We start from the raw sequence: 12,454 nt of genomic DNA, 5'->3' as shown, positions 1-12,454 counted from the left end.
CAAGTCCAGGCACAGAAAGGAGAGGGGAACTCTTTTAAAGAGGGAAAAAGAAAGTTGGAAAGTTATAATAAACAAAGAGTCCATTGGAGGAGTTGAGAGTTCAAAGTACAGTGACTTTTCATCAGTGGAGTTGTGACAGTCTCTTATTGACTGAACTCATGCCAGGAAAGAAGAGGAAGTCTTTCTTCTTACTGGACTCTGCTATCATGGTAGGACATGAGAGCTCCTCCTCTGGTCTCCTAACTCTATTTTATTTAACATTTTTGTTAATTTTTACACCTAGTTTATGGCATTACTATTCTAAGCTAATCAGTAGAAAAATCGTCCCTCTAACTCTACAGCGTCTCTAGATTATGCCTCTCCTTGTTACTCCCATTGCTATTTCCCTAAATAAAGGCCTTCACCTCGTATTTGGAGTTTTTTCCTAATTAATCTCCTTATTTCTACTTTTTTCCCACTCCCATGTATCATGTATATTGACACCAATTACATTTCTGAAATACAGATGTGATACTTCACTACTTAGACTGCAAGCTCCTAAAGGAAAGGGAATGTGTTTTTTTGTTTTTGTCTTCCTAACACTAAGCAGAACCTACATAGCAAGCTCTTGAAAAATATGTTGTTGAGTTGAATTGTAAAAAGATCTTGTACAGCTTCCTACATCATCAAAATAGAGTTGATCCCAGCTGATTCAAACTCCTCCACAATTTGACCCATAGCTTAGTTGTATCTGACTCTTTGGGACCCCATGGACTGTAGCCCATTGCCAGGCTCTTCTGTCCATGAAATTCTCTAGGCAGGAATATTGGAGAGGGTTGCCGTTTCCTTCTCCAGGGGATCTTCCTGATCCAAGGATCAAATCCTGTCTCCTGCATTGAAGGCAGGTTCTTTACCATCTGAGTCACGAGGGAAGCCCTAGTAATCCTAGAATCCTTAAAGATATTATTCTACCCACCATTTCCTGAATATGTCTCCACACTATCACCTCTCAGCCATGTGATTCTGTCCTGTCTTTCCCCAGAAATACTATTCCTTTAAACATTATCGCCTTTAAAAAGTTTTGCCCCAGTTATACTCAAGGTAAATTTCTCCTCCCATCCTCCAAATAACATTTCATATCTTTATTATAATATAAGGTATTTATTCATATATCATCCACTCTGAACCATGAGAACTAGGCCCTTTTCCTTGTAAAACCTGTAGCATTCTAGCACAGTGTTTTGTACACAGTAAAAATATTCCACAAACATCCACTGAATAGAATTCAGTGAAAGCAGAACCTGTTAAGAAAATCATCAAATGATCTATTTGACATAAAATCCAGATAATTTTGATCCTATGATGCATTTTTAACAAAGAAATACAATTCTCAGAAAAGTTATCTAAATAAATGTAAGTTTCTCATTTATTCACTCAAGGGAGGTTTCACCATTTAATCAGCCTCTTTTCTCTTCACTTAATAGTGAGCAGTCATATGCAAAACATGATTTAGAGAATCATTTTATTTTTCTCTAAATGGGGTATCTGATACCAATAAGTGATAGTATTCAGGTACAGTGACATGGCCTACAAAGTGTATGTTCCAAGGAAGGCATTTGGGGATGAAATAGGAATTACTGCCCAGGCACAATCCATTCCAAATGAAAGTCTCTTCCTACCTGACTTCAGCTATTCCAAAAGCTTTTCAAGTTTTCCTAATGCTCTTAAAAGTAGGTCCATTTTTCCATGAAAGTTGAGAAACAAATATGATCAAATTGCTCTAATTTTGTTATCAATATATCACCAATACTCAAGCCTCCCATTCTCCTACTTGATGACATTGTTATATTAAAGGGGGTTACCTAGACATATTATTTTAGAATAGTTTGGTAATATGGCTCTTGGCTTTTCAGTTCAGTCGCTCAATCATGTCCAACTCTTTGCAACCCCATAGATTGCAGCACGCCAGGCCTCCCTGTCCATCACCAACTCCCGGAGCTTACTCAAACTTATGTCCATTGAGTAAGTGCTGCCATCCAACCATCTCATCCTCTGTTGTCCCCTTCTCCTCCTGCCTTCAAACTTTCCCAGCATCAGGGTCTTTTCAAATGAGTCAGTTCTTCACATCAGATGGCCAAAGTATTGGAGTTTCAGCTTCAACATCATTCCTTGCACTCAACACTCAGGACTGATTTCTTTTAGGATGGACAGGTTGGATCTCCTGCAGTCCAAGGGACTCTCAAGAGTCTTCTCCAACACCACAGTTCAAAAGCATCAATTCTTCAGTGCTCAGCTTTCTTTATAATCCAACTCTCATATCCATACATGACTACTGGAAAAACCATAGCCTTAACTAGACAGACCTTTGTTGGCAAAGTAATGTCTTTGCTTTTTAATATGCTGTCTAGGTTGCTCATAACTTCTCTTCCAAGCAGTAAGCATCTTTTATGTTCATGGCTACAGTCACCATCTGCAGTGATTTTGGAGCCCAAAAAAATAAAGTCTGACACTGTTTCCCCATCTATTTGCCATGAAGTGATGGGACTGGATGCCATGATCTTAGTTTTCTGAATGCTGAGGTTTAAGCCAACTTTTTCACTCTCCTTTTTCACTTTCATCAAGAGGCTCTTTAGTTCTTCTTCACTTTCTGCCATAAGGGTGGTGTCATCTGCATATCTGAGGTTATTGATATTTCTCCCGGCAATCTTGATTCCAGTTTGTGCTTCTTCCAGCCCAGCGTTTCTCATGATGTACTCTGCATAAAAATTAAATAAGCAGGGTGACAATATACAGCCTTGATGGACTCCTTTTCCTATTTGAAACCAGTCTGTTGTTCCATGTCCAGTTCTGACTGTTGCTTCCTGACCTGCATACAGGTTTCCCAAGAGGCAGGTCAGGTGGTCTGGTATTCCCATCTCTTTCAGAATTGTCCACAGTTTATGGTGATCCACACAGTCAAAGGCTTTGGCACACTCAATAAAGCAGAAATAGATGTTTTTCTGGAACTCTCTTGCTTTTTTGATGTTCCAGCAGATGTTGGCAATTTGATCTCTGGTTCCTCTGCCTTTTCTAAATCCAGCTTGAACATCTGGATGTTCACAGTTCATGTATTGTTGAAGCCTGGCTTGGAGAATTTTGAGCATTACTTTACTAGCGTGTGAGATGAGAGCAATTGTGCGGTAGTTTGAGCATTCTTTGGCATTGCCTTTCTTTGGGATTAGAATGAAAACTGACCTTTTCCAGTGCTGTGGACACTGCTGAGTTTTTCAAATTTGCTGACATATTGAGTGCAGCACTTTCACAGCATCATCTTTTATGATTTGAAATAGCTCAACTGGAATCCATCTCCTCCACTAGCTTTGTTCATAGTGATGCTTCCTAAGGCCCACTTGACTTTGTATTCCAGGATGTCTGGCTCTAGGTGAGTGATCACATCATCATGATTATCTGAGTCATGAAGATTTTTTTGGTATAGTTCTTCTGTGTATTCTTGCCACCTCTTCTTAATATCTTCTGCTTCTGTTATGTCCATACCATTCCTGTCCTTTATCGAGCCCATCTTTGCATGAAATGTTCCTTTGGTATCTCTAATTTTCTTGAAGGGATCTGTAGTCTTTCCCATTCTATTGTTTTCCTCTATTCTTTGCACTGATCACTGAGGAAGGCTTTCTTATCTCTCCTTGCTATTCTCTGGAACTCCGCATGCAAATGGGTATATCTTTGCTCTTTGCTTTTCACTTCTCTTATTTTCAAGTTATTTATAAGGCCTCCTCAGACAGCCATTTTGCTTTTTTGCATTTCTTGGCCTTTTGCATTTTTGGCTTTTCGGGCCAAAAACAATCCATCAGGTTGGATTACTTTTTCATTTCCAAGCATCTGGAAAGCCTAGCCATAAAAGGAGTATGGGGAAATTTAAATATATTTTCTTAAACTAAAAGATAATACTGCTAATATTTTACTGTTAGTATTTCATCCCATATTTTACTCTAAAATTCAAAAAAAGTTCTGTCAATTTCTTAAGAACTCTCTTTGTAGAAAAATGTATAGATACACACATGCACATGTTTGAAAACAATGTTAGGTGGGGGTTCTTGAATATCCCAAAGTCTAGCTAGGAGCTCCAGAATCCTCACCCTAGAGTATAGGTAATAGTCATTACCATTATAAAATTATGCCCTTTAATATACAATTTATATTTAAATGTCTCAGATCTTCTCAAAACATCCAAAACTTATAATAAAATAAATCTGGAATCAAACAGTATATTTCTGTGTATTCTGTATATTTAATATAAAGAAAGTCCTTCTTTAGTATGCATATGTTATTGTTCAGTCACTAAGTCATATCTAACTCTTTGTGACCCCAGGGACTGCAGCATTCCAGGCTTCCCTGTCCTTACTATTTCCAGGAATTTGCTCGAACTCATGTCCATTGCTTTGTATTTGTTATTCTTGTGAAAGAAAAGAAAATGTCATAATTATTTTTGTGAGGTTTATACAGTCTTTCTTTCTTAAGTTTCCACCACTGGACAGAATATTTATATTATTAAGATATGATTGTTTAGGGCAGTATTCTCCATCCACTTTAAACTGCTAACCCATGAATTAGTTATCTTTCTGTAAACAAAATCCAAAAGATGAAGAAGATAAAAATAGATATGAAAGCGGAAGGAAAAGGCTGGCATTTCAGAAGAGAGAAGGGCATGGAGGAAAACATAAGTGACAGACAGGAAGTCGGGGGTATTAAAACTCCTTTTAGAGTTAAGTTTAACACTTCTCAGGTGGCTCAGTGGTGAAGAACCCACCTGCCAATGCAGGAGATGCAGGTTCGATCTCTGGGTCAGGAAGATTCCCCTGGAGGAGGAAATGGCAACCCACTCCGTTATTCTTGCCTGGGCAATCCCATAGACAGAGCAGCCTGGAGGGCTACATTCACAGTGTCACAGAGTCAGACACGACTGAGTGACCGAGCATGCAGTTTTAACACAAACACATCGGCAGGGGTATCTTACCATCAAGTAAGCCATGACTGGATGAACAGTTCCAAAAAATATATTAAATCAAAACATATTTTTCTTTTTGAATACAGCATCAAATTAGTCTGTAAACATCCTTATTTTTCAACTTTGTTTTTTAAAAATCTTGCACTATATCTTTCATTCTTATTTTTACTTGAGAACTATTAGGTTTAACCTACAAAAAAGCAAAATATTAAATATTACTAGTGACATCCAAATTGCTTTTTCTTCTAATACAGATGAAATAAAACACCAAATATGTTTAAAAGACTATACTAATAAATGCCAAATGGAAGTGAAGAAAAACAATTTAATTCCAAAAATTAGAAACTATAAGGATATCATATTTAAGGAAGGAAAGTAAATTGTTTATCCTCACAAATGAAACCTCCTAAATTTTACATAGATAAATTAGTAAATTGTATCTAAGTTCAGTTCAGTTCAGTTGCTCAGTCGTGTCCAACTCTTTGCGACCCCATGGACTGCAGCACGCCAGGTCTCCCTGTCTATCACCAACTCCCGGAGTTTACTCAAACTCATGTCCACTGAGTCAGTGATCCCATCCAACCATCTCATCCTCTGTCGTCCCCTTCTCCTTCCGCCTTCAATCTTTCCCAGCATCAGGGTCTTTTCCAATGAGTCAGCTCTTCACATCAGGTGGCCAAAGTATTGGAGTTTCAGCTTCAACATCAGTCCTTCCAGTGAACACTCAGGACTGATCTCCTTTAGGATGGACTGGTTGGATCTCCTGCAGTCCAAGGGACTCTCAAGAGTCTTCTCCAACACCACAGTTCAAAAACATCAATTCTTCAGTGCTCAGCTTTCTTTATAGTCCAAAATAGTGTTCAAAGATTAGAATCTACTGGGGTTTTGTTTCTTCAAATTGTAAACAATTTTTGAATGATATATTTTGCTTCCTAGTATTCCCTGTAATCTAACATAAAAAATATATTTTAGCTTATAATTGCCCCAGGAGTGGAAGAGACTGCACTGACGATTCGACAAATTGCTGACCACAATTTGATGACCTCGAAAAGAGATCCTCATGAATGGTTGGATAAGTCCTGGCTTAAAGTTGCACCATCTAAGGTTTATTTCCTAACATATAAATTAGAGATTTGCAGAGCAAATATATATACTTGAATTCTCTTTCTGGTAGCATTTTCTTGTTCTATCATGCTTGCATGAGCATATGTAACAATATGCCATAATGCGTAACATTTATTTAGACAATTTTCCAGAACTATGAGTATTTTTCAACTTCATAGAGCTATTTTAATGGGATCTTATTTCATTAACTTTCAAAATGAACTTGTTTTAGGGTGATCTAATGACTTCAATGTCTAATATTTTGAGAATATAATAATTTTTCTAATTTCTGCATTTAAACATTCAAGAATAGTAGATATGAGAATTGCACAATTCTATCATTCCATGATTCATCAGTAATTCAATTATGTAATTCAAAGTGAAAGTAGAGTTATGAAATAGTTATAAGATTAGGTAGTTAATTTTTATAAATTCCTTTTGCTTAAGCATAAATATTTCCAGGTTCTCATACCAACCTAGTGTTTCTGTTACCTTATTTTTAAATATATTCAAATCCTAAAATCATGGAAAGAGGATGGAGATCATTATGTACTAACATGGAATGACTTTGAAAATATATTAAATGAAATGTAAAAGTTGCAGTGCAGAGCATCCAGTACACTACCGTTTGTGTAAGAAAGGGAGAGATTAATATGTATTCATTTACAAATGAATAAAATATCTCTGGAAAGATACCACAAAATGATATCATTGATTATCTCTAGAGAAAACTGAGGTAGTGGAGTAGGAATGGGACTTTAATACACCTTTTAGTCCTTTTGAATTTTGAACCATGTGACTATTTTACCTACTCAAAAAATAAAATTATAAAACAAATAAAATATTCATATATATTAAATCATAGGACTTTTATTTGCATAAACAGAATATAGAACTATCAGCAAGTATGGGTACTCTCAGCAAGTATCGGTATGGTTAGAAGATTTTTGTGTGTATGTATATGCAATTTCCTTCCTACCAAGCCATGTCCAATCTACTAACATGTCTCTCATTTGATAAAATCAAAGAAGGTGCAAAAAGTCAATGTAACCCAGAAAAAACAAAAGGAATATAGTAATAAGTGTGGCTGCTACATTTCTAGACATTTATGAGATCTTTCTGAAAACATATACTTCTAGACTTAGATAGAAGTTCTTCCTATACTCTTCACAATAAGCCTTTTCTGAAATTGTAACATCTGTTAGACATCATGCACATGGTTTATTTTAACCAAACTATGATGGCATATGGTCTACAAAGAGAGAGCTGAAAAAATCTTGAGCTATATAATGAAGTCCCCTAAAAGGTTTCTCATTAGAAGAGCTATCATTAGATAACAATTGTCATTTGAAGGATATGAATTATAATGAATCACTTTGGATGAGTGGTTAGACTCAATGAACTTTAAGATCCTTCCCAATTCTGGGTGTTAGAATCTTTACTGACAGACAAATTTATTTCCCTCCTGGCCATACTTTTTCCCCCAAGCATCTCAAATTGAGTGGTAGGTGCAGTGACATCAATTTTAATCTGCTGGAGTGAGCCAAGTAAAAAGACCACTTCTGATTATTCCTTAAACGTTTTTCTAGGAAGAAATGTACTTACTTGATTTTCCAAGTGTTACTCCATTGGTGGCTCAGCTCATGTTAAATAAAGGACCTTCACTGAACTGGATATTGTTAGCAACTCTTTGTCAACTTCAGGAACTCCTGCCTGAAGTTCCAGAAAAAGTGTTAAAGGTTAGTTATTTGAAATCCATATTCTTCTATGAGTCTATTTCCTTTGCATTTGAGTATCTATTTTCACCATAATGGCTTTCAAAATGAAGGTATCCAAGTTTGTTTTGGACTTCAAAGGGTGAAGAAATAATTTACTTAAGCTAAATTTCATATAGAATTCTCACTAGCTGTCAAACACATTATACATTTTAAAGTTATAATTCTGCACAAATCATTTATCACATTGCAGATCATTTTGAAGTATTACTATGCCCACAGATATTCAATTACACTCTATTCTTATGTGTTTATATCATCTCTTCCAAACAGTTCTGATGCCTTCATTATAGTAGTTAAAGAGAACTTTAGACTTATCAGTAAGTCTCTTTAGTTTTTATGAAGGAAATGGTATTCATGGATAACTTGTGTAACTAAAAATTCTATTTTAAGTGATTAGGAAATAGATGCAAATTACAATAAGTTTTTCTTTTAATGGGAGCCAAATTATGTTCTATTCTCATAGATCAATATAATATCTTTGAATGGACTACTTATTTATAGTTTTCCTTATTTCCATATAGTTAAGCATCATTATTTATATTTATTTCATGGATTTTTATGTTACATATTTATTATATTAATTAACTTTATAAATTTTTTAGCATTTTTGTGGCATCACTTCCTTATTCAAGATTAGTCCTTCCATAACAAAATCACCTCAAATTTCATCACCTCGGGAAAAGAGGGATCAGACTAGAACCTTTACTTCTCAGAGTTCAGCTTCTGGCTCTTCAGATTCTGTCATTCAAGAACATAATAATTATCAATATTCAGACTTAGGAGAGACAGTACATGAAGACACCAACAGCACTTCAAATTATACCTCTTCCCTCATGGAAATAAAAGAAATGCCAGGCATTTTACCATCTGTGAGTTCTTGCAATCAGACCAGCTATTGGAAAGAGTCTAGTTGTAACCCTAACTTGGTACAGAATAATTCTGTTCTGACTAACACAGAAGCAAGGAATGTGTCTGGTAATTCTCTTCTGAACCAGAATGATTCAGAGTCAGATGTCTTTTCTTTGGGTCTAACAGAAATGAATTATGAAACTATAATATCACCAATCGACACTCAGAAGACAGTCACCCCTCACTTTATAAGTTATCAGAAAAAGGGAACACATGAAAAAAAAGGACCTATAAAAAAAGAATTGTCAGCTCCTGTCTTTTCACTTGAGGGTTCTCAACCTCCTCTTCGTTGGAACTTTAAGAGAAATGTATGGGAACAACAGAATCATTCATTCAATTTACAGAGTGGTGCACAGCAGAGTACATGTGACAAATGGTACTCTCAGAAAGATAATTTATTCATTAATCAGCAAAAATATCAGTCGGATGAGTTAGAAGGCTTCATCTGTGAAAGTTCAAATGCTGGGACTAAAAAGACTTTCTGGAAAGAATCACCATCTGTCCCCAGTTTGGATTTATCCTATGCTTCTGATTCTAATGTAAATCAAAAAGAATTCAACAGTCTTTATTTCTACCAAAGAGCTGGAAAATGTTTAGGACAGAAAAGGCACTCTGAGTCTTCATCTAACTCAGGAGACAACAACTCATTAACAGGTAACATGATTCAATAGTTGATAAAACTACTCTCTAAAGTAATTTTAAAAGATAGAATCATCTCCAAATTAAAACAAAATTTTGTTCTAATTACTACACTTAAGAATCTTCAATAAATTCGGCATCAAAAAAATCAAAATTCTAATTATAGGCTTTGATGAAAATAAATGCAAAAAAATTATGTCAAAATCTTGTAACTTTAGATGAACTAAGCATTTAACTGAAGAAGTTATGGATGATTCATATTGAGGTCTGACAGAAAACAGCAAAATTCTGTAAAGCAATTACCCTTCAATAAAAAAATAAATTTATTAAAAAAAATAAAAACACAGAACAAATCTAAGTCAAGCAGAAGTCTAAAAGTAACAAAAACTAAGTAAAGAAATTAGCCAATTAGAAAAGTAGCCTCTTTGTCAAGCTGGGATATTTAATGAGCTAATATTTATTAAAAACTTATTATATTCCCTTTATGTGAATTATTTAATTCTGTCAGTCCTATTAAATAGATACTACTATTGGCTCTCTATTTTAAAATGGATGTTTTTGAACATTTAATCATATCAGTTTTTAAAAGGACTTTATTTTCCCATTTTTGGTTATTATACCTTTTGTGTATTTCTTATTGCATTGGTCTGAGCATTTAAAACAAAATATTAAGTTCTGATGGCTATACAAAGATGGCCTTACTATGATGGGGAGAAACAAACAAAAAGGGAGAAGCTGGAAGTTTCAAAACTCCTCTTTTACACAGACCATTCTGTGAGGCCAAAGAATCTTAAATTCTTTGTTTTATTAAAACAGAATCCCCAAACTATGTAAGTTCTAGGATTCCCAAAATTTAGATTTGGTCCCATAAATAGTCATAATTTGTTTTTGCCTGATTTTAAGGGGAAATATTCTTTCCCTAGTTTTGTAAGAACTTTTGCAAGAAATAAATGCTGAATTTTATTTCAAACTCTTTTTGGTTCCTATTGGGGAAAATCAAAATGTTTTCTCTCTTGACATTAATATCACTCAACATTTACAGGTATACTAATAATCAATCATTTATGTCATTTGTGTGATGACCCTAAGTGGCTTTTAAGGAATGATTTTTTAAAATATGCTATTGAATATGGTTACTATTTATTATTGAATTTCATATCTACCTTCAAATGAAATTAATTTATTGTGTTCTTTATTTGTACTCTGTCAAGTTCTGACATAAATTTGTCCAGAGCTATTGGTATAACATCAAGATAATTTTCCATTTGTCTTGAATGTATATTTGTGGTCTCTGTGATAAAAATTATCTACTGCATTGCCTTTTAAATTTCCTCAAAATGTATCCATCACTGGCAGGTATAAGACTATATTGCTGGGAATAATTACTACCATTCTAAATATTTTAGCTTCTCTTTTTATTAATCAATCGACCTCTGTAAGTATACAAATCTAGAATATTTCAAACTGTGTCATATCTAACACAGTCATGAAAGGTGAGTCCATCCATGATCAGAGCTCAGGATAAATTCTTCAACATTACAGACAGGCTCTAAGAAACAAACTTAATGAAGGAAAACGTAAAAGCAAGAGTCTTAAATCCGGGGAGATTTAATTGTTTGTGCAAGACAAGAACGTACACATACATGTGTCTTACACTAATTAGTATCAGGCCTTTAAGAATAGGCACATTTATGCTAAAAATTTAATTTTTAATAGTCACTATTTTATCTCAGTTTGGACATTTCAACACTGTAAATAAATGATAAAGAGACAAGATCCACCTGAGCATTTGAGAAAAAAAGTTACACTTACTACTATCAGAAATAAAACAACTTTCTTTTTTTTCCTTTTAACAGATTTCACGTCCTTACAACTACCGCAATTCAAAAAACAACGTCTTGTGTATGAAAAAGTCCCTGGTAGACTTGACGGACAAACTCGTCTGAGGTTTTTTTGAAAGGAAGACTAGAGCTGCATGCCACATTTCACTGTTTTTTTTTTTTAATGATAAACCAGTAATAAAATTATTTAGATTTGATCATATATCAAAGAAAATGCAATTGTTCTTAGATGTTCTTGATGTTCCTATATTAAATTTTCATAATATATATTCTACTTTATAGTTTATCTTTGTAAGTATTCTAATTAGCAAAATATTGTTATAAAATCCAAATATCTTCCCAGTTCACCTAAGTTTCTTGAGCCCTTTTTTTAAAAGAGAGGCAGAAAACCTTACTGGATGTATAATCAAAGGGTAATTTTGTTGTCTCCTCAAAGGCCCGCTGCCTCCAGCAAGTCTTTGAAAGGAGCTTCCATCCCAGTCTGATCCTCTGAGTTCAGAAGATCACCACAGTCCACCCTCCACCCTAACTTAAAACCTAGGGCAAAATTGAAGTTAGAGAACTTCCAATCAAAATGTTGTCGTCACAAACAAAATATTCAAACAAATCACTAAGAGAAAACATTTGCTACCCACATGATAGCAAAAGGGCTTACGTCCCTAATATACAGCTAATTCCTACAAATTGATAGGCAAAAGACAACGTAATGGAGAATTGTGCAAAATTTGAATATATATTTCACAGAAGAAACAAAAATAAAAACCATATGTAGCTTCATTATTTATCAGGCAAATGCATATTAAAACAATAAGTTACTATTTTTTCACCTATCAGATCAGCAAAATTTTTGAGAATTCATAATATCAAGTGTCAGTATATGGGAGACAGAATGCTTTCCTGTACGGTTGGAGAGGATACTTGGTATATTTTTAAATGGATGATTGTAGATTTCTAATTCCTGTAGTAATTATATTCCATTGAATACATTTAAAAGAAAGATGTTTTATTTTAAAATGTCAATATTTCTAATAAAATTTTATTCTTTGCTGCTACTCAGGTTATAATGAAACTTTTATATGTCTCTAAAATGGAGGTATGGGAATCTCTGGTGGCTCAGTGGTAAACAATCCACCAGCTATACAAGCAATGTAGGTTCGATCCCTGGGTTGAGTAGATCCTCTGGAGAAGGAAACAGCAACCTC

General features: G+C 34.6%; 1 protein-coding gene across 1 annotated transcript in view; it reads left to right on the top strand.

Moving 5' to 3' along the window:
* C8H9orf84 (chromosome 8 C9orf84 homolog) overlaps positions 1 to 12,454 on the top strand; it is an 85,334-nt gene extending 72,880 nt beyond the window's left edge. Inside the window, exons 23-26 of the mRNA XM_018052786.1 lie at positions 5,954 to 6,085; positions 7,675 to 7,824; positions 8,466 to 9,426; positions 11,268 to 12,454. Of these exons, the coding sequence (XP_017908275.1) occupies positions 5,954 to 6,085; positions 7,675 to 7,824; positions 8,466 to 9,426; positions 11,268 to 11,368 (1,344 nt within the window). The 3' untranslated portion in view covers positions 11,369 to 12,454. The remainder of the gene's footprint in view (positions 1 to 5,953; positions 6,086 to 7,674; positions 7,825 to 8,465; positions 9,427 to 11,267) is intronic.

Source organism: Capra hircus, chromosome 8 (genome assembly GCF_001704415.2).
Source record: "Capra hircus breed San Clemente chromosome 8, ASM170441v1, whole genome shotgun sequence".
In the NCBI taxonomy this organism is placed as follows: Eukaryota; Metazoa; Chordata; class Mammalia; order Artiodactyla; family Bovidae; genus Capra; species Capra hircus.
Note: the sequence above shows the minus strand (reverse complement) of the source record. Positions and strands in the feature narration are given on the sequence as shown.